At 52.1% G+C, this 20,300-nt stretch overlaps 8 protein-coding genes across 8 annotated transcripts; 4 read left to right on the top strand and 4 right to left on the bottom strand.

Annotated features, from left to right (window-relative positions):
* Positions 1 to 343: 343 nt before the first annotated feature.
* Positions 344 to 1,549, top strand: AYO20_00606 (hypothetical protein; the record flags this gene model as incomplete). The annotated part of the gene is made up of 1 exon (XM_022638915.1): positions 344 to 1,549. One exon carries the CDS (start codon positions 344 to 346, stop codon positions 1,547 to 1,549), a length of 1,206 nt encoding a protein of 401 aa, XP_022505198.1.
* Positions 1,550 to 3,540: 1,991 nt separating this feature from the next.
* AYO20_00605 (hypothetical protein) lies at positions 3,541 to 4,104 on the top strand (the record flags this gene model as incomplete). Its single annotated transcript, XM_022638914.1, has 1 exon — positions 3,541 to 4,104. One exon carries the CDS (start codon positions 3,541 to 3,543, stop codon positions 4,102 to 4,104), a length of 564 nt encoding a protein of 187 aa, XP_022505197.1.
* Positions 4,105 to 5,413: 1,309 nt separating this feature from the next.
* On the bottom strand, positions 5,414 to 7,414 carry AYO20_00604 (hypothetical protein; the record flags this gene model as incomplete). Its single annotated transcript, XM_022638913.1, has 1 exon — positions 5,414 to 7,414. One exon carries the CDS (start codon positions 7,412 to 7,414, stop codon positions 5,414 to 5,416), a length of 2,001 nt encoding a protein of 666 aa, XP_022505196.1.
* A 457-nt stretch (positions 7,415 to 7,871) lies between these two features.
* AYO20_00603 (hypothetical protein) lies at positions 7,872 to 10,352 on the bottom strand (the record flags this gene model as incomplete). The annotated part of the gene is made up of 1 exon (XM_022638912.1): positions 7,872 to 10,352. One exon carries the CDS (start codon positions 10,350 to 10,352, stop codon positions 7,872 to 7,874), a length of 2,481 nt encoding a protein of 826 aa, XP_022505195.1.
* A 732-nt stretch (positions 10,353 to 11,084) lies between these two features.
* AYO20_00602 (hypothetical protein) lies at positions 11,085 to 12,235 on the top strand (the record flags this gene model as incomplete). The annotated part of the gene is made up of 3 exons (XM_022638911.1): positions 11,085 to 11,596; positions 11,643 to 12,126; positions 12,206 to 12,235. 3 exons carry the CDS (start codon positions 11,085 to 11,087, stop codon positions 12,233 to 12,235), a joined length of 1,026 nt encoding a protein of 341 aa, XP_022505194.1.
* Positions 12,236 to 12,910: 675 nt separating this feature from the next.
* AYO20_00601 (elongation factor 1-alpha) lies at positions 12,911 to 16,572 on the bottom strand (the record flags this gene model as incomplete). Its single annotated transcript, XM_022638910.1, has 8 exons — positions 12,911 to 12,937; positions 12,988 to 13,031; positions 13,089 to 14,265; positions 14,435 to 14,493; positions 14,546 to 14,609; positions 16,136 to 16,236; positions 16,301 to 16,504; positions 16,560 to 16,572. The coding sequence occupies 8 exons, from the start codon at positions 16,570 to 16,572 to the stop codon at positions 12,911 to 12,913; spliced, it is 1,689 nt and encodes a 562-aa protein (XP_022505193.1).
* Positions 16,573 to 17,043: 471 nt separating this feature from the next.
* Positions 17,044 to 17,685, top strand: AYO20_00600 (hypothetical protein; the record flags this gene model as incomplete). Its single annotated transcript, XM_022638909.1, has 3 exons — positions 17,044 to 17,061; positions 17,112 to 17,289; positions 17,342 to 17,685. 3 exons carry the CDS (start codon positions 17,044 to 17,046, stop codon positions 17,683 to 17,685), a joined length of 540 nt encoding a protein of 179 aa, XP_022505192.1.
* Positions 17,686 to 18,100: 415 nt separating this feature from the next.
* On the bottom strand, positions 18,101 to 20,057 carry AYO20_00599 (hypothetical protein; the record flags this gene model as incomplete). Its single annotated transcript, XM_022638908.1, has 3 exons — positions 18,101 to 18,456; positions 18,561 to 18,766; positions 18,835 to 20,057. The coding sequence occupies 3 exons, from the start codon at positions 20,055 to 20,057 to the stop codon at positions 18,101 to 18,103; spliced, it is 1,785 nt and encodes a 594-aa protein (XP_022505191.1).
* Between the last annotated feature and the right edge of the window lie 243 nt (positions 20,058 to 20,300).

Here is a 20,300-nt window from a genome sequence, read left to right as displayed (position 1 = left end):
ATGAAGGGTTAGATGACTTGACCTCTGACGGCGCTGCCCGTCCTCCTACATGTCCACGATTGCCACCGAACAACCACCCTCTTTCGAGCTTCCACAACTGTCCAACATGGGCTTGTTTCGTTCACGACAGGAATATCAACCCATCCGAGGTAATGCAGAAAGAGACGATGAGAGTATACAAGATGGGTTGGATGAGGATGTTGGGATCCAGACACCTTTCTCATGGGTCGAATACGCCATTTTTCTCCTACTGGGAGTAGCGATGCTATGGGCGTGGTATTTTACTCCCTGCGGCTCTCTGAGCCTGGATTAGGTTCGTCGTTGACAAGGAACGCCCAGGAACATGTTTCTCGCTGCAGCACCTTACTTCCAGCACCGTTTTCGCGGGGATCGATGGATTCTCAACCACTTTCAAGCCGCCGAGGTCTCGGTCTCGACGGTCACGAATCTCGGGTCGATGATAGCATTGACCAAGCTGCAAAAGGGGGCGTCATACCCGAGGCGAATATCCTTATCCCTCGTGCTCAGCACTGCAGTGTTCGCTGTGCTGTCTCTGTCAACACTCGTGCCCACGTCCGCAGGCGTGTATTTCGGCTTCCTCCTTGTGGCCATCTTCGCGGCAAGCTTCTCTACGGGTCTACTACAAAATGGATTGTTTTCGTTTGCATCAGGATTTGGAAGAAGCGAGTATACACAGGGTATTATGACGGGACAGGGTGTCGCGGGTGTCCTCCCACCGATGGCGCAGATTATATCTGTTCTGGTGGTCCCGGCTGAGAAAGACGGCAATGGTGCAGATGCGGCCGACGAATCTCCCACTTCAGCATTGGTCTATTTCTTGACGGCCACTGCCATCTCAGTCATTGCTCTCTTTGCCTTTTTTTATCTCTTGAAAAGAGAGGCCAAAAGTCGAGCTCTCCAATCGGCGGCAAAATCCACGGCCAACGAAGCTTCTGAAGGCGATGCCTTGACGACAGGAAGCCTTGCAGCGGCAAGAGAAGAGGGTACGGACGACGTCATCGAGCAACGGCCTTCAGTACCGCTACACACGCTCTTCATGAGAATGCCTTTCCTTGCGTCGGCGGTCTTTGTCTGTTTCGCTGTGACGATGGTGTTCCCGATCTTTACGGCGTCGATCCAGTCTGTCAACAACATTGACTCGGCAATATTTATCCCAATAGCCTTCCTGCTATGGAACATAGGCGATCTGGCTGGCAGATTGATCACACTGTGGCCGAGGATCTCCCTCACACACTATCCGTTTGCCCTGTTCTGCATCGCAATGGCACGTCTTCTGTTCATCCCATTGTATTTCCTCTGCAACATCAAGAACAAGGGCGGAGTGGTGAGGAGTGATTTCTTCTACTTGGTCATTGTACAATTCCTTTTTGGCTTGACAAATGGGTATCTAGGTAGTGAGTGTATGATGGGATCAGGACAATGGGTGCTCCCGGAAGAGAGAGAGGCAGCGGGAGGTTTCATGGGATTAATGCTTGTCGCCGGGCTTACTGTGGGGAGTTTATTGAGCTTCATGCTTGGGGATATTTAGAAGGCACGCGTAACATAGAAAGGGAGTTTAAAGGGAACATCCGTTGGTACTTTAGCAAAGGGGGCCAGGACTCAGGAGATGATGGTAGGGACAACTATGGAAGAAATATTCGTGACCCCCACCATCTCCTGGACACAGCCTCGTTGTCAGCAGAAGGATGACGAACGATCCCATCTTCTGATGACTTGTCTCGAACTCTGCTCTTGGGACTATTGAAAACCATCAGCCCACAAGGCTGTGTGTTTTGGCTGTCTAGCCCACATGAACCACATTCGGAGGGATTCGGGCAGATCCCCCTGTATATCTCATGGGGGGTTGCAGACGCGACAATGTTTCGTGCAACGTGTGATGCGTGATGTTTGTACGAGGACTCGGGAGGCAGGTATATTATTTGACCTGGTGTGAAGCACAATTGTTGCAGTTCTGATCCTCCCGAGTCGTACGTTCATTTGATGTGACAATTGTCATGCTACTGCCCCGCGATCTCTTGTCAACAAGCCAAGCGTGTCCCATGTCTCTGATGTTACGTCACGTGTGACATGGGAAATGAAGCTTCCAGGAAGATGTCATGAAGAAGACAGAGCGAGGGCTGCGTACGAGTGGGAGTCGAAGGGGCTAAGATTTAGGGCCGGCACTCGGTGCGCGCGCGATGCGATGCAGCCAGTAGTAATGGGACGGTCTGGAGGCAAAAGTCCGTAGCGCGTTCCTGGATGATCAGGAACAGGAAAAGGCAGATGGAGATGTGGAATTGCGCCCGTTTGGTAGCGACTTGCATGCTGGGACCTGGATAAGCTGGGCCTGGACAGGCTGCTGAGTTGGGTGAGCTGGGCACCTGAGTTTCAAGGTTGAGCCCTGTTCCCAGGAGGCTGAAAGGTTGAAGGTTGAAGGTGGGAAGCTTGGAAAGGTTGAGTGAGAGGATGAAGAGGCGCCCGACCTGAAACAGTCTTTGATTTGTGTGGCTTTTTCCAGATTTTTCCCTTGCCTCTTTTCTCTCACCAAAGACTCGTTCACCGCAGTTTGACTTGTTCCTCCTCCCAGCGCCTCCTGATACCATACGAGTCTCTCTCCTCAAGTTACGAGCAGTGGCAATGTCAAGATAATACCAAGAAACTACGCGGACCCAAGGCAGCAGATCCAAGTCCGTCCATGTCCATTCGCGTCCATCCGAACCTGAATTTCCCCAGACAAAGCCAAGGTCCAGGATAGCCCTGGCTGATCGGTGCATCCCCCCCTGCATCCAATCACGGAACCCCGTCCACCATTGCTCTCAGTCCTTTTCAGCTCCAGGTCCCACGCAATGTCTAAATGTCGATTCTATTCTCGAGCCTGACAGACCTGGCGGGATCCATACGAGCGCGTCCTCCAATCAGCCGTCCGTCAACGGCCTATCCAACGTTTCAGATGAAGCTGCGGGCCACCAGGAGAACCACTCTTTTGTACTCCTTTCGGATAGGCGCATCTCCTTTTCCTCTTCCCTTGTCCGTGTCGCCGACGCTGTGTTGGATGCTTGGTGGCTTGCTGCTGGTCACTGGTTGCTCGTTGGTGCCACTTCAGCCCTGGATGCTCAAGAGAATTGACAAGATCAGGTTCAAAGACGCCAAATACTGCCGCTCAAGCTTCACACCCGCGTCTCCCTCTTGCATCTTTACTTGTCCGTGACTCGTTCCTTACATACCTGCCCTTTTTTCTTTTCCATCAAGTGCTTACTTACTATCCATTGACGTCTTTCAGGACCTCCGTCACACCCTTCTACCCACCGTTTCCACAGGCTCTGGTTTGCCCTGGTCCCCTTTCGTGCATATTACTCCGTACGCCTCATCCTCTCTGAAGATCTTCTCGCCTCTTTCCAACATCACCACTCGACCCGTCCCAACAATCTTTCCTTCGGTTTTCCCCTTCGAATTGCTTCTGTGTCGCTGGTCGAAGACATCGTGCAAGTCATCGCAACCTATACAGATTCACTTGGTTCCAGAATCGCCATGTCACTAGCCATGGCTCATTCTCTGTATCCTGCGGCTTTGCTCGCTCTCGTGGCGACCTTTCCCTCAAACACTTTGGCTTCGCCAATTTCACACCTTCAAAAACGCGACATGAGCACAGGTGCCAAAGCTGGTCTCGGTGTCGGTCTCGCAGTTGTGGCCATTATCGTCATTGGCCTCTTCGCCTTCTTCATCATCCACTTCCGCCGCTCTCGACATCTAGCAGCTCTCAATAAAGAACGGGCCATCCTCGCAGGCGAGAAGAATCAAGATGGCTCAGACAAGCCCGATAAATTCGTCGAAAACCCACCTGAGAAGTCAGCCATGCCTCGACGAAACAAGTCGGTCAAGGACCGACTGATGGGACCACTATACCGCGGCAGCACCATTGACCTGATGCCCATCCCCAAAGCCCACTACAACGCGAATCGAAGCAGCACCGCCACTACACAGACTGCTCACTGGGATAATGTCGATGGTCAACCTTTCCTGCACAAACCATGGGCCGGCGGCGAAAGCTCCCCTCGTCCCAGCTTCAGCAGCAAGCGAGCTACCAGAATGATGATGATGATGTAAACTTTGTGTCATCCCACAAAATTTTGGTTACTCGTCGCTGGATGGGAGCTGGCTTCGTTGTCCTCTTGAATGGTACATTGTGCCCATTGAATTGTATATCTTGTTCGTCGCACTTGCCTTGAAGCGTTCGTCCAAGAAAGGGATCTTTGGGTGTTTCGCGGCTTGAGTGCAAGCCAGGGCGTTGGAAGACACTACACCGCCATCGATGGCAAGGGCCTTGGTGTAATGATGTATTTTGCGGCGTTGGGCGCTCTGGTTGTCTTGTCGCCAATGATCTAACATACCCAGAATTATATTGCAGGTTCTGCCTTTGGGGATTTTTGTCAACTATGTTGTGTTGGTCTTCGGGAAGAAGACGTATCAATATACCGAAAAATTTATATCAGTTGCAGAAGCGAGAACTTGTTACAGGAGCGGACAATATTGCAACTTTCTCAAAGCAGGTTCACCAGGAGCAGAGCCTGAACGTCTCCTGCGGTGGCTGTTGGAGGAGTAGCCATGGTCTCAGCCCTACAACTTTACAGTACCTACATCCTACATACATACCAATGTACCGGAATCAAGGAATCAATCCTTGTCCATTGTCTATTGTCCGTATCTTTCTCTCTGTGTGTGGGCGCATTCTGTGGTCTTGTCCAGAAGCCCACCATTACTATTACTATTTCAGGATGCACCATTAACTTAGTGATTGATTTATAGTGACTACATGTATATGGTAAATGGTATATGGTATATGGTATATGGTATGTGATAAATGGATGGTATATGGTCTTTAGCATATGTGGTATAAGTGTCTAATACCTACAGTACCTCGTACGGTACGGAGTACAGAGTACAGAGTACAGAGTACGGAGTACGCAGTATGGAGTACGTAGTATAGAGTACATAGTACAGAGTCCCCGACACTCAGTACTCGATACCCACTCCTTGCTACCCTCGCCGGTACTTGGTACTACTGGTCCTCGTCAAGAAAATCAAAGATTCTCTGAGACGTGATGATCATATCATATGATATCATACCGATATTTGCTGAGCGGACTTTAGTCTATCTATCTATCTACATACATACATACATACATACATACATGTATGCATGTATCTATCCTTGGTCCTTCTTCCTTGTTCCTTACTCACTCACTCGGCCACTGAGTGAGTCAGTGAGTCAGTGGCTCTATCTAACAAAAAAACAACTCTTCTTTCCATGTTTTAATGTCTTTTGACCAGACAAAATCCCAAAGGAAACGAAGCAGGAGGAAAGTACATAGGTATCGGTACATTGTACAACTGTCCAAGAAAGGAAGAGGCAGACTCAGCCTTCAAAGACACTGTGGTTCATCTCGATGCCATAGTCCTTGGCCATGCCCCTCATGAGCTGTTCGACATCGTCGTCCATGCCCTTGCCCCTCCCGAGCGCCTGCTTGAGCTTCGCGTACCAAAAGTACGCGTCCGAGGCCCACAGGACCAGCTTGAACATCAGGTGGCTGCCAAAGAACTTCCATCTCTCGACAAACGTCAGGTGCTGGTCCTCGGCCAGCGCCCGCGAGGCCCAATTGCCCGTGATCTTGATCCGGTTCACGGGGCTGCCCAGGTACTGGTTGTTGCCCTGGACGATGCGCATGTTTCGCCCGATGAAGATCAATTCGCGCGGCCACTTGGTTTCGTCGGCCAAGATCTCTTTGATGCCCTTGCGCATGGCTTGTTGCAGCTCGTACTGGCGTCGTTTCTTCTCGTGTTCTGATATGCCCTTCAACCGCGTCGTCACTGAATGGTCCCCTCCTTCGTAGGGACGCATGAGTGCGGCAGACGCAAAGACCTCGGCGTTGTTGATGCCCCATTGGCTTACGACTTCCTTGAGGGTCTTGTTGTCGAATGTCATCAGAGACTTCCAGAAGAGGGAATACTGATGTCGGAATGAGGGAGACATGGTGATGTATAGGCCATGGTCGATCAGAACAAGCTCGGAATGACCGTTGGGGAGCCGTCGAACGAAGATGTTCCCAGGATGAGGATCACAATGCACCTTACCCCAGAGAAACATCTGGGCAGAGAATAGGTCAACCATCGTGGTCATGACTTCTTTGAGATCGAGACCCAGACCACCCTTGCCATTCGAGCCCCTCCACCATGTCCTGTCTGGCTTGAGTTCTTCGTTGTACGAGCGAGCCTTTTCCTGCAGCGAAGTGATGGGGGTTTCAGGCGGATCGAGCGGAGTGCCGTGACAACCTGGACTGCCGGTTCGCCAACCTCCCTGCCAGGGTCGGGTGATGGCCTCCTTATCCCACAGCCGTACGCCTTCGACCCATTCAGCGGTCATGACCCTTTTTGTGGAGAGGTCGTCGTAAATCTTGGGGATGTAAACCCTATCCCGTAACCGGGGCTCGCCCTGGATGAGTTTGGCCATCTCCTTGGAATTGTTCGCCTCGCTCTCGAAATCACATTCCAGCAAGAGCCTTTCTGTGATATAGGGAACAAGTGAGTAGAGAGGCAGGTCGAACCACCACGTATATATTCGTGTCACCACCTTGAATGCCCACAGGTCCCATCCAACTTGCTGGGCAATCTCCCTCTTCTGTATCTTGATGGCCACCTCCCTTCCATCTCTCAGCCGAGCCCAGTGTACTTGTGCCACGCTCGCGCTGGCGCGGGCTTTCCTCTCCATGACGCCCGCATCAGGATCACCCTCGAAGGAGATCCCAAACACCTCTTCGGGCGTCCGACCACCAAAGTCCTCCATAATGACCCGCCGCACGTCATCCCAGTCATTCTGCGGTGCATCGTCAAACATCTTGGAGAACATTTTCTGAAATTCGGGGGGCAAGATGGCCGTCTGCATGGCAATGGCCTGGCCAATCTTGAGGTAGAGACCGCCATTCGTCCGCAGGAGATGGAACAACCTCGTCGCATTACGGGCGTGTACTTCGGCGATGTCGTTGGCAAACCACGGATCCTCTCGAAAGTTGATCTTGTAGTCCAGCGCGGCAATCAAGCCCATGGAAAAAGTGCGGAAACTCCTCGTCAGACTGGATGCGTAGTATCGCTTGTCCACCGCATACACCACGGTCCCGCCGAGGAACAAGTATGCGAGTCTGCGCGCCCATTTTTTCGTTCTCTTATATTGTCTGGCGGGCACGGCTTTCCCGAGCGATGCAGGCGTCGGGGGTGCAAAGGCACTGCGCAGGCTGGTCTGGGAAAGTGACCGTAGAGGTTGCTGTGGGGAAATCCGCCACACAGGCAGGCGACGAGCACCGGGTCGAGGAAGGGAGAGCTGGCGGGAGCATTGGGCGCAGATGCGCCATGCTGCGATTGTCATGAGGAAACGACGGGCCTCAAAACGACCATGACGAAGTGTTTGAGGAGGTTTAGGGCACGCACGCGACGATAGAAAATGAAATCTGCCTGGAAAACTCCATAAGATACGCCGGTGTTAGGCGATATCGATGACGAGCATGCGGCAGATTTCCAGATCGATCGTCGGGCTCGGATCTTGAGTTGCACCGAGTATCTGCGGCGGGATCTCCATACACTCTGAGTAATTTCCCCCGTGCCCTCGATACAACTACGAGGATGGAAGCCATTGAGATAGATGTCATTCCTCATTCAGGCTGCCTGTTATATTTAGAGTCTTCATCGACTCGCTTTTGGGTCCAGCTTCTCCGGGAAAACACCTCCTACGTCCACCCCGAACCAACTCTTCTCACCGCTGTCTGCGTGAGCGACTGCGCCTTACTTACCATGGAGATCCATCTCTGGCCCTCCCCCTCGTCGTCCTATATTGAACTACTCCTGATCAATTCAATACAGAATTCGGCACAGAAACGTCCCTCTACCGTCTTCATCTGGCCCCAAACTTCCCGCTTGACATCCTCCTCCACACTGCACCTATATCGCTCTCTATACACCGCCTTCACCCTTTCCAAATGCTTGGGCTCCCAGTGCATTCTGACAAGCCTGGATATCAATAGTTCCGTCCGTTCTTTCCCTGGAGCTGTCTCATTGATGGCCTGGTGTAGCAGCAGGGCATCACGCATGGGGCGGTTCAATGCACCATTCAGAATATGTGCCAATGTCTCGCCGACCAAATTCCTCGACTTGGAAATCATCTGCCGCGCAAAGTTGACGCTGTAAGTCCGCTCAAATAGCCTGAGGACTTCGCGTAGATGAGCATCGCTCCGCAGGACAATGATCTTGATCATATCCGTCTCCCCACCCTTCGATTCCAAGGCTTCTGCTAGCTGCACCACATCTTCCTTGATGAGCCTGATGTCCAGTGGCGTTGATTCGGGCATTCGTCTCTCCTCGAGCGCCAACAAGATAGCGACTCGGAACTTATCAGCTTTCAGTTCTGTGCGGATACACTTCTCGAGGTCATCGCTGTATTTCTTGTCCTTGAAGCAGTTCTTGATCTCGCGGATGTCGCTATTTGAGCGGCCCATCAGACTCTCAATCAATAACTCTCGCCGAGAAGCACCTCCTTGGTACCATGAGTTGGCCCAATATGCCTCGCTTTCCCATCGGCCTAGGGCGGTCGCATAGCACGCTTTTCCCAGATTTCCAGGAATACGCATCTTGATGTGCTTCGCCATGTTGATACCTTGCCCACTCACTTTGGCGTGGTTCTTGTATTCTGCCCGAAGGGCCAGCAGATCATCTGTAGAAAGGCGGGGCAAGATTTGTACCAGCGGACGTGGATCTGGTGCGGACCGTGTGCCTGCCAGAGCAGCAGCGATACGTTTGGCATCCTCACTTGGGTCGTAGAATGAAACGGTCTTCCTTCTCCCGCTCCCCCCTCCTGGCGACATTATGCTCCTAGATGGTGAGCGGTCGCGATTGGCACTACCAGGTTCGCGGACTTCAACGTCCAAATTGGTATCGAGCTTTGACAGCCGACGTGGCCGGACCTCGTGAGTCGTTTCTGCGAGACTGGCACCCCTGTCGTGTCCCTTCGTGTATTTTTCCTTCTCCCTTTCGAGCTGACGTATCTTTCGTTTCAGCTCAGCATCCGCATCCGCATCGCGATCATCTAGATCAAGCTCGAGGTCAGACAAATCCGAATCGCCTTTGTGGTTGGCCAGAACCAAGGCTGAAGGCATGGGTGAAATGGATTGATATGTCCCCTTGTATGCTTCAAGTAAGGGTGAAGGTGGAGGCTTGTTGCCGTCATGAGAGCTGTGATGTGCCACGCCTAACGTCGCAGCACCCAGCGCTGCTCCTCCTACTGCCAAAGTTGACATCCTCTTGGTCACTTCTTCTGGCGAGGAGCCATATCTGTCCTTGTCACGTCTCCGGTCGCTCCTAGCGTAATTGTCATACTCATCGCGGCGATCCTTGCGTTTGGGTTCTCGGGTCTCAAATCTGTCGTCGTCATATTTCTTATCCGTCGGGGTACGTGTCTCATACTTGCTACTCCTGTAGTCGTTACCATTTTCCCTAGTCTCCTTTGTGCGGGACCGTTCGTAGTCTGATGGACGAGATCGTTCGTACTCTGGCCTTCGTGGTGCAATTTCGCTCGGGTCTGCGTATTTATACTGCTCGAGATTGGCGTACTGTGGACCGTTGGCACCACCGTAGGAACTCGCGCGTTGTGGTGCAGGCCCAGAGCCACCACCATTATATGCTCCAGGGGCAGCGTATCGAGGATCATTGGCGGTGTAGCTCATATGGCGAACTGCTTCTGGCCGCATCTCGGCGTAGGCACCTGGCGGATAGGGATATGTCCCGTTGCCATTTGGATAACCATGATCTTTGTCTTTGTATCTGCGACGAGCGTCTGAGTCGCTCTCCTCGGCCGAATCGTCGCCTTTGCCCCTGCCAGATTTCCGTCGCCTCTCTCTGCGTCGATCCGAGTCGCTGTCGGACTTCTTCCTTCGTTCATAGTTCCTGTCATCGTCCGAGGGCGCTATTTCTTGAACTCGAGGGTCCTTGCTTGACCTGTAAGAGCGATATTTGTCCTCGTCGTCGTCTTCGTCCGCGTATTTCTTCGAGCTTCTCCTCCTGTTGCGACGGTCTTGCTCTTCTTCGTCCTCATCGTAGTATTTCTTGCTAGAACGCCTGTCCTTGTACCCACGATCTTGCTCCTGGTCATCCTGTGGTTCGGCGTATTTCCTGCTCGATCGCCTGCTGCTGTACTCGTCGGGCGAGTCCCGGTCTCGGGCGTCGCGTGATCGAGATCTCGACCGATCTCTGTCGCGACCGCTTGGGGATTTGGACCTGGACCTGCGATCGTCCCTCACATCGAGCATGGACGACATCTTTGGGACAACGTTAAAACGTCCGTTCTCTCGACGGCTTCCTGTGCACAATTATCCAGTTCTCGCACACAACCGAACAGAGGCGGAGGGACCGGTGGCTAAAATGCAGTGCCAGCAAGTCATGCGGCTCCTTTTAATTAGGATTGCTTCCTTTGCTGGCATGCGTAACACTCAAACCATTTTGACACGCACAATTGGCTGGCCCCGTCATAACGGCCCCCAAACCTACCTGGACAACTGTGCATTAGGCGTGCAGAAACGGAAACCAGGGGGGCTAGTAAGGCTTCAACTGGGTCGCCAGTTGTGCATCTTGCCGAATTGGTGGGTTGCGAGGTTTCAGCTTGGATCGGTCGAGCCGAAGTCCCCCGCAGCTGCTGTGCTACGTGGTGACCAAACTTGGCGACTGCTTCTGTCCTTTGACAACTTGCTACACCTTCAACTCGTACCACGCCCTGCCGCTTCAGAAAGTCTGATTTCTTTGTTTTGGTCTTGCGTCGGCGCAAGATGGCCCGAAGCTGTGTACTCGTACAGGCAATACACCGCACGGAGCTCTCCCGCAGTCGGCCAGAACAGCTTTCTTCGCGGTTGCATAATGGAAGGCGTCCGACCTCGTTCTCCTTCATAGAATTTCTCAATTTGGGAGACGAGAAGAACGCTAAAGGCGTCCAGGACAATTAGGAAAAGATATAGACACAAAGATTGTTCTCCTCTGGGCTTGTCACCTCTGCAGACATGTTTCCTGCACGAACGTTGCGCTCTCTCTTCACCTCTCTTTCCCGGCCCCCACCGCTCAAGCCTACATCATGCATGTTCCTCTCCCCTCGTCGCACCCTCCGAACTCTGCCACTCTTTTCTTTGGAAGACAAAACATGCGTGGTGACTGGATCTGCGCGAGGACTGGGAAAAGAATTTCTCACAGCCTTTGCCCTCTCTGGCGCCAAAGGAGCTTGCATTGACTTGTCCTTGAAAGACTGCGAGTCGTCCATTGCCTCCATAGCGTCTCAAGTCCGAGACGCGTACCCAAATGACCCTGTCCCAGAACTTCGTGCCTACGAGTGCAACGCCACGATCGAATCGGACGTGAAGACCACGTGGGCCAAGATCGTGGAAGACTTTGGGAAAGTCGATGTCCTTGTCACGGCTGCTGGAATCGTAGATAACGTCGAGGCTGAGAATTACGAATATGCTCGGTGGCGGAAGATGTTGGACATCAACATTGAGCAAGTCATTCCACGTTACCGTGTGTAATATACAAGAATTTTATTGGGGCTGACTGAGGGACTCTCACAGCGGCTCATGGCTTTTCGCCCGTGAGGCTGGCAAGCACATGCTTCAACACAATATCCAGGGTTCTATCATACTGATTGCATCGATGTCTGCGACGATTTGTGTCCGCCCTCAAAAGCAAGCCGCCTACAACACCTCCAAGGGCGCTGTGCAGATGCTTTCCAAGTCCCTGGCGACGGAATGGGGTCCAAGAGGCATCAGAGTCAACAGCCTCAGCCCAGGCTATATGAGGACGGATCTCATAAAAGGACTGTTGGAGAACGAAGGGAAAGAGCTTGTGAACAACTGGGAAAAGGACATCCCGATGGGAAGAATGGCGGAGCCACACGAGTTGAGGGGCACAATTGTTTGGATGGCCAGCGGAGCGAGCAGCGTGAGTTCCACCTTCTCTCTTGTCAAAGAACGGGGGGAGGTTCTATTGCTCTGGCGCAGTAAACTTCAACACAGGCTAATCTTTGCGTTGCAGTATTTGAATGGAAGTGATGTGGTGAGTCAAAATGCTTGGTGTCATCCTCTCTCCTTCTCAGCGGGTAGGGGTGAGGAAGTTTTACTGACCTACTCTCTAGATTGTAGATGGCGGCTACACTGCTTGGTGATTAATCAAGCTGGCAGCGGGAGTGGGATGGAACAGGTTAAAGAATTACAAGAGGCCTGATGCTCTGGTCGAGACACAGAGCTAGAACGCTCCCACGAAGCCATTGCGTGCGGACGCCGCCTACAGTGTGTAGAGACAACCTGTTTGGAGTGTGCACAGGTGACGAAACGACACCACCGCAAGGAAACATACATGAGAAGGCAAATGTCAACAGGGCCTCGATAACGCGACCGTCAACACGTGTACACAACAAGATAAATCTGACTACGATGACCTGAAGATCGGTTTTCTGGGCATTCACATCCTCTGATTGACCGTAGAGCTATGTGAGTAGCCCTTAGATGGACATGAAATCATTCTATCATTTCATAAGCACAGCCCGATTTCGAGTCAAAACAACCCATGCTCTTTTTTCGTTAAAGCCAGCAGTACCCCGAAACGTAGCAAGTACACATTGGTTGTCATGTGAAAGAACCGCTGAGAAGGACAAGACCGTTGATGGCAAGAATTAACCGTGCGGAAACCATGAAATCTCCAGGGTCAGGAGTAGATTTTATATCCCGCAATTCATGAACCGTGGAATGAAAGCCCGCTCCTGAAAGTGAATCTTCCACAACCTCCGCCACAAGAAACAATACCACTGTAGATGGATTGAATTAATTCCTGTGCAAGACATCTATTTCTTGCCAGCCTTGACAGCAGCCTAGACGAAGTTAGGTTCAGACATCTATGTGTATGTGCGTGATAGCTTACCTTGGTGACCTTGCCGCCTCCCTTCTCGGACTTCTGGACGGATTCTGGAAAACAGTCAGCACGAGGCTCTAGTAGTAACACTGAAAGAAGCAGGAACTTACTGATGACACCGACGGCGACGGTTTGACGCATGTCACGGACGGCGAAACGACCAAGGGGTGGGTAGTCGGTGAAGGCCTCAACACACATGGGCTTGCTGGGAACCATCTTCACGATGGCAGCATCACCAGACTTGATGAACTTGGGGTTGTTTTCCATGGACTTGCCGGTACGACGATCGATCTTCTCAAGGAGCTCGGCGAACTTGCAGGCAATGTGGGCGGTGTGGCAATCCAAGACGGGAGCGTAACCAGCACCGACTTGCCCAGGGTGGTTGAGGACGATGACCTGGGCGTTGAAGGAGTCGGCACCCTTGGGGGGGTCGTTCTTGGAGTCACCACAGACGTTGCCACGACGAACCTCCTTGACGGAGACGTTCTTGACGTTGAAGCCGACATTGTCACCGGGAACACCTTCGGCGAGCTGTTCGTGGTGCATTTCGACGGACTTGACTTCAGTGGTGACGTTGGCAGGAGCGAAGGTGACGACCATACCGGCCTTGATGGTACCGGTCTCAACACGACCGACAGGCACTGTCCCGATACCAGAGATCTTGTAGACATCCTGCAGAGGAAGACGGAGGGGCTTGTCGGTGGGACGAGAAGGAGGGTCAATGGCATCGATGGCCTCAAGGAGGGTCTTGCCGGAAGCCTTGCCAGCCTTGGACTCCTTCTCCCAGCCCTTGTACCAGGGGCAGTTGCTGGAGACGTCGATCATGTTGTCACCGTTGAAGCCGGAGATGGGCACGAATGGGACGGACTTGGGGTTGTAGCCGACCTTCTTGATGAAGTTGGAAGTCTCCTTGATGATTTCGTTGAAACGATCCTCAGACCATTTGGTGGTGTCCATCTTGTTGATGGCAACGATGAGCTGCTTGACACCCAGGGTGTAGGCGAGCAGTGCGTGCTCACGGGTCTGGCCATCCTTGGAGATACCAGCCTCGAATTCACCAGTACCGGCGGCAATGATGAGAATGGCGCAATCAGCCTGGGAGGTACCAGTGATCATGTTCTTGATGAAGTCACGATGGCCGGGGGCGTCAATGACGGTGACGAAGTACTTGGGGGTCTCGAACTTCCAGAGAGCGATATCGATGGTGATACCACGCTCACGTTCGGCCTTGAGCTTGTCCAACACCCAGGCATATTTGAAGGAGCCTTTGCCGAGTTCAGCAGCTTCCTGTTGATCATGGTTGTCAGTGAATGGATTGGCTTGTGATAACGAGTGGCATGTCACGTGTTGTTTGCTATACCCCTCCCCCACCAAAATTTTTTTGATAGTGATTTGTGGCAAGTCCAAAATGAGGGCAAATGCAAAGGGGACTCGAAAAGAATCGATGAGAACATACCTTCTCGAACTTCTCGATGGTACGCTTGTCAATACCGCCGCACTTGTAGATCAAGTGGCCTATCTGATTGTGAGTATTTGTGCCGTTGCAGTCTTGTAGGCATCCTCTTACCGGTGGTGGTGGACTTGCCGGAGTCGACGTGTCCGATGACGACGACGTTGATATGAGTCTTTTCCTTACTGAACAGAAGGCATGCATGTCAGCGATGATCATTGATATGAAGTCAAGGGTTGCTTCGACGTTGGAACTCGAGCGCAGGCAGATTTGGGCAGGTTTGTGGCTTACCCCATGGTGACGGATTGGAGGTTTTGTGATGGTTTATGAAGTCTTGTAGTTCTGTGGCAGATACTAGAAGAATTCCCAGCGAATGCTCAGGTACCACGGCTTGCGTAGAGGTGCTGTTGGCTGATTAGTCCTGAGTGATGGGAAATGTAGGGGTAGGGCGAAGAACTCACTGAGCGACGAAGGAGGGAGAGAAACAAAGTCGGCGAGAGTGTGCGACAGATTTTGTAGGCTGGCGGGCGAGGGACGAAGCTTGGCGTTTTGAACCATCCAAGTGGCAGTGACTCAAAAAACCCGTGCTGGACCGTCATTCACTCCCACTCGAGGCGCTGTTCACTACAGGTTGTTCGCCCTCACACTGTATTTTGCGGCCCGAGCCCCACTACTGCGCGAACTTCCATTCCTCGCTCAGGCTCCTAAGCTCATCGGAGTGCTCATCATGGTCTGTCTCCGTCAGCCCACTGAATGTATCTCCCATGATTGGCGAAGGAACAGAAAGCTTCGGCATGTGCTAGCGACTGAGAAGATCCTGCAGGGTGTCAAATGTCGCCTCATACAGCCATCGGCCAATTGGATAACTACAATCTACAAAAATTCTCCCCGAGGCTGCTATATCTGTGGCAACCACTTGACTATTTATCCACCACCTACCAAGTTCCAGATAGATTCGCCCCTCAAGACAGTGAAAGACCTTTTCAAAACAATCTTTTGGGCGGCAAATTTTTTGAGGGCGCCTCTTCTCTGTTTGACGGTTGAGTTCTTTTCACTTCGATATGTACCCCTCCCACGGAGTTAAGAGTCATCAACTCCATCTGACTTGGGTCCAAAGACTTATGTGCTCCCATGCCACCAACCACTCCTGTGTGGTATCAATAGCACTGACTCATCTTTCTATTTCGCGCTTTCCTTTTCTGATAGCCCTTACAGGCCATACCTGGTTGCCTCTAATGTTATGCCAGTTGTCCATTCCTTTCCCATTTGCAGATAAATGTTCTGCACTGGTATTTCCAGCTATTAACTGTCACTTGTGGCAGAGGGAGGCTGGAGTTCGTCAACGACAGCATATCCTCGGCTTCTCGTTCCGCAAGTTGACCTCAATCAGATTATGCTTGAGTATTGCGAGCTTTTCTCGCTCTTGCCCCGGTTTCTTCCTGGAGAAGCCAAGGTTTTTGATTTCAAGGCAATTCTGTGTCAGGCAACCACATGTACTCTTAGCCTTGCATTGTGGCTCTTCCTCTTTACCAAAGAAACGATCCTTGGTCCACATCTCCGCATTTTGTCATAGAGGAAGGAGCCATTCAGGCGGCCGGGGACGAGATGTGTATGATGGATCAGTATTCTCTCCACTGTTTTCCGCATTCAATACACTGCGCTTTGTCAGTCTTTGAACCAGGGAATTGGAACGAATCCAACACATACTTTGAAGAAAGAGGTAGGCGGTTCATCCGCACTCCGTGTCTGTAATTGGTAGAAGTAGGCCTTTTTGGAGTCACATTTCTCGTTTGGGCATCCTCCGGGAACTACGAGGTACACAGCGTCAGTAACGTTCTTCTCTTTCCGTCATTCGGTGTGGGCATGGTGTACCTTCGTTGACTGGCAAGTCAGATTGCTCCTCTCCCAGGATGTCATCCTTCTCTTTCTTCTTCATGTGAGTACGTTCGTAGTACTGATCGTCAAGGACGAATTGGTAAGGGCATGTCCGGCAGGTAAAAGCGTTGCGACCTTGAGGATATTGGTCGTCTCCTGGGGCGCGGGCGATTGTGAGGCAGTTGCAGCAGTATGGGCAGACTGGGTTTCAGCTCCGTCAACAAGAGGCCTCCAGAGACTGGAAGTGCTTGCTTACATGTGGGAGCCATGGCTCAAGGAAGTGAACACCTCCTGGCAATGAAAAGGTGGTGCTCGTTCCTGAGAAAATCTGTAGGTACTGGAAACGCATGTGTAATTTGGACAAAACTTGCAAACACAGCAAAAAGCAAAGCGGAGAGCGGGGGGTGCTCGGCAATTTTGCTTCATGAGGCGCTGGCCTGTGTCGAAGGGTTGGCGGGATGCCTGGATCGAGTGTTTGAAGTGCCCCTTTGTCTGCAATTCATTATTATAGAACTCGTTCTGCCTCTGCTCCTGTTCACTCCTTCTGTCTCGTCGGTCCTTCCAGCGCATTCACAGCGATCACTCCGTCTGCTACCGTCCATCAAGTCCTGTACCCAACCCGTGACCATCCGCCGCGGAGTCGAGGGTTGCGAAACGGTAAAAGCGTCTGTACGAGGTTCAGCGAACACGGTCATATTTTCGTGACCAACTACGTTTCTGCGGCTCTCTAGGCAGCCATCATGGCTGAGCATGTTGATGTGAGCTGGTTGTGCCCGTGTCTCATTCTCTCCATTGACAAGCTTGGCAGGGCGCATCTCCGAAAGAACAGATCCTCGAAGCATGTCGGAGAGACAATGTCGAATTGTTTCACGAAGTTCTCAATGACATGAAGGACAAAAGCAAGGAACAAATAGCAGACTTCTTCAACTCCACCACAGACACCATGGGAAATCACCTTTTACACGTCTGTGCAAGTTATGGAGCATGTATGTCAACAAGGCTTTATCTCTGACAGGGATTATATTGACTCGTTTTCAGATGATGTTATGGACGAACTACTCAACATTGAGTTCCTCGAGTGCGATCCCTTGAACAGAAGGGAAAAAGAGACCCCAATTCATTCCGCAGTCAAGTACGCGAACGAGCGAGAAGTGGAACTTGGACAAGCAATGGCCAAAATGTTGATTGACGCCGGAGGTGATCCTAGAGTCAAAGATAAACATGGCAGAAAACCTGCCGAAATCTGCACACCTAGAACAGAAGAACTTCGCAGCATACTCATCAAGGAGGAATATATTCTCAACGAAGGTCTCCAAAACGCCGATGTACACCCAGATGAGACAGACGATGGAGATGCTGGGCCGCCGTCAGATTCGGAATGACCGTTGTCCGCCTGAAAACTCTTCCTACGGGAATTTGCAGGCTGCCTGCTCCAGAAGTCTTGCCTCTGATGTGCTTGCTCCAGTCTGTGGCGGGCCTGCAAATAAGGGAAAACAATGCTTCAGGAAACGCATATTGTTCACCAAGCAGCACTCGGGAGGAAATCAGATGTGACTGGGTTTACATTTCTCCCTCCTCGTTTCGAACATTAGCCTGGCAGTTCCAACAAGAGCCTGTAGTCCTGGTTCAATGACAGCACTAGGGTTCTGATCAGACGCTGCCTTTTGGAATAGCTGAAAGACATGACCTCTCAAAAGATACGCCATCCTGGTGATGGAATCCTGGAACTGAAAGATGCTGCAGCTGGCTGAGGGCTTGACTGATGCTGATGACATCTAAACAATTGAAAAGCCTAGACTACGCCAAATCCGCCTTTTCACTGTTCACCTTTTCTTTACCCTTGACCTGCGCTCTCCAAGAGAGAATCAGACATATAGCACACAAAATGCCCAGTCCGTCAAGTCCGATTGCCAAATACCAGGCTCCGCGGTAGCCTTGGAGCGGGTTACGACCACCTTCATTCACATGAACTTCGACAGTCCCTGCGATGCCCAAGCCGATGGAAATACTGTAATTAATGACTGTGTTGATGAGGGATGCCGCCAATCCCTGATGCTCGGGCGGCATATGGTCAGACAGCACAATATTTCCGGATGGGAACGACATATCCATTCCCCAGGGAGTAATGATGGTCGACACGAAAGTTTGCGCCCCTGACTTCTTGTTAGCGATGGTTCGGATTCGCGAAGCGACAGGCTTTGAAACAGACTTCCATATGGAAGGTCGTGGACTTCTTATGGGGGAGGGGCAAGCCTACAGTAAGTCTGGTGCACCGGCATCGTGGCAAGCAGGATCATTCCTGTCAAGAAGGCACTGATGCTGATGAGCATGATCCATCCCGGCTGCATTCTTGCGATTAGAAGTCCGGTGGTTATCGCCGCTATACAACCGGACACCGCCGTGGGGATGCTCTGAGCAGCTGAGAGCAAAATTGATTGGCCCCTTTCGAGCTCGAGAAATTGCCTGAGAAAAAGGAAAATTTAGCAGAGGCCTCCACACTAGGGAGACGAGTGAAGAAGGACGTTGCTCACCAGAGATAAAATACCCAGACTCCAAACGAACTCCAACCCAGTGCTTCGCAGCCAAAAACGAGATTCGTGTCCATGGTGAAGGACGACATGGGCAGCAACGGGAACGTGGCTCTCTTCTTCTCAAACCAGAAGAATGCGACAAGCAATACCACGCCAATGATGAGCAGGACATACACATACACTTTGCCCCATCCAGACGCAGGGCCTTCGTTCCAGGCAAAGTTGAAGAACATCAGACCCAGCACGCCAAGCACGGTGCCAGTGGCATCCAGCTCCTGGAAAGACGCCGAGGGCCCTGCGACGGGCATGGGAGGGACCACAAAGAAGACCAAGACCCCGATCACAACCAGCACCATGGCCAAGACCCAGTACGCCCAAGGCCACCAGACGAACTGGGCGAAGATGCCCGAGAAAATGGCGCCGAGGACAAACCCCACGGGTGCGGTGGCCCCGAAGATGCTGAGAGCCATGTTCTTCCTCCTTCCGGGAGGATAAGTCCGGGCTAGCACGGCGATGCCGTTGGGGAGCAAGATCGCCGGGCCGATGCCTTGCATGCCGCGGCAGAAGGCGAAGAAGATCAGGGAGCGCGAGAAGACCGCGAAACCGGCGATCATCGACCACAGCGCGAACCAGAAGTAGCCGACCAAGAAGAGCCTCTTGTGTCCGTACAGATCCCCCCATCGCCCGGCGGGGAGAATGAACGTCCCTACCGTCAGGGAGTAGCCTGCAGCAAGCCACGACAGCTGGCCCGGGTTGGTGGTGTTGAAGGAGCGGCCGATGACATGTAGGGGTGCAATGGACTGCGCGAGGGCCGACTGGGTCAGGAGTTGCGCCGAGCTGACGACGGCAATGAACAGGATCTCGTGTGCAGGGGAGAAGGACGGAGGTTTTATTGCGGTGGGCACGCGCGAGACCGTCTTGGTTACGCTGGGCTGGTGGTCCAGAGTCATAGTCCTGGTGGTTGTGATATTTTCGGTGTCGTGCCTGGTCAAATCCGAGTCCATGCGGACCGGCCAACCCTCTGCGTTGGCTTCTGTCTCCTTCTGCGTGTGGCTTGTAGTGGCATCAGGTATAGGCGGCGTCTCAGCCTCCTTCTCACGCATCGGTGGTGCTCCAGGCCGATCGTCACTCTGTTCTTGGTGTGAATCTGTCCCATTGCTGCTCTGTTGTGCATTATCTGGTGCTGCCACCGAACGACCAAGTCGAGGATAATCCCCAGCCATATGTCAGCCTTTTTGATCTATTCTCTCTTCTCTTCAGTGCTCTTTATGTCTGAGGATCTGTACCGAGTACTCCTTCAGTGTCACCAAAATCCCTGACGCCAGTGGATGCTGTCTCAATTTTATCTGACACAAGAGAATCTCAAGACAATAGGTCAGTCCGTGGATGTTCCGTTTCTAGGTTTGATTGGTGTGATGGCACAATGACGGTTTTTTTTTCTGGGGCTCTCTCGCCTCAAAGGCAAA

The sequence above is a fragment of the Fonsecaea nubica genome (genome assembly GCF_001646965.1).
Source record: "Fonsecaea nubica strain CBS 269.64 chromosome Unknown Scaff2, whole genome shotgun sequence".
Lineage (NCBI taxonomy): Eukaryota > Fungi > Ascomycota > Eurotiomycetes > Chaetothyriales > Herpotrichiellaceae > Fonsecaea > Fonsecaea nubica.
Note: the sequence above shows the minus strand (reverse complement) of the source record. Positions and strands in the feature narration are given on the sequence as shown.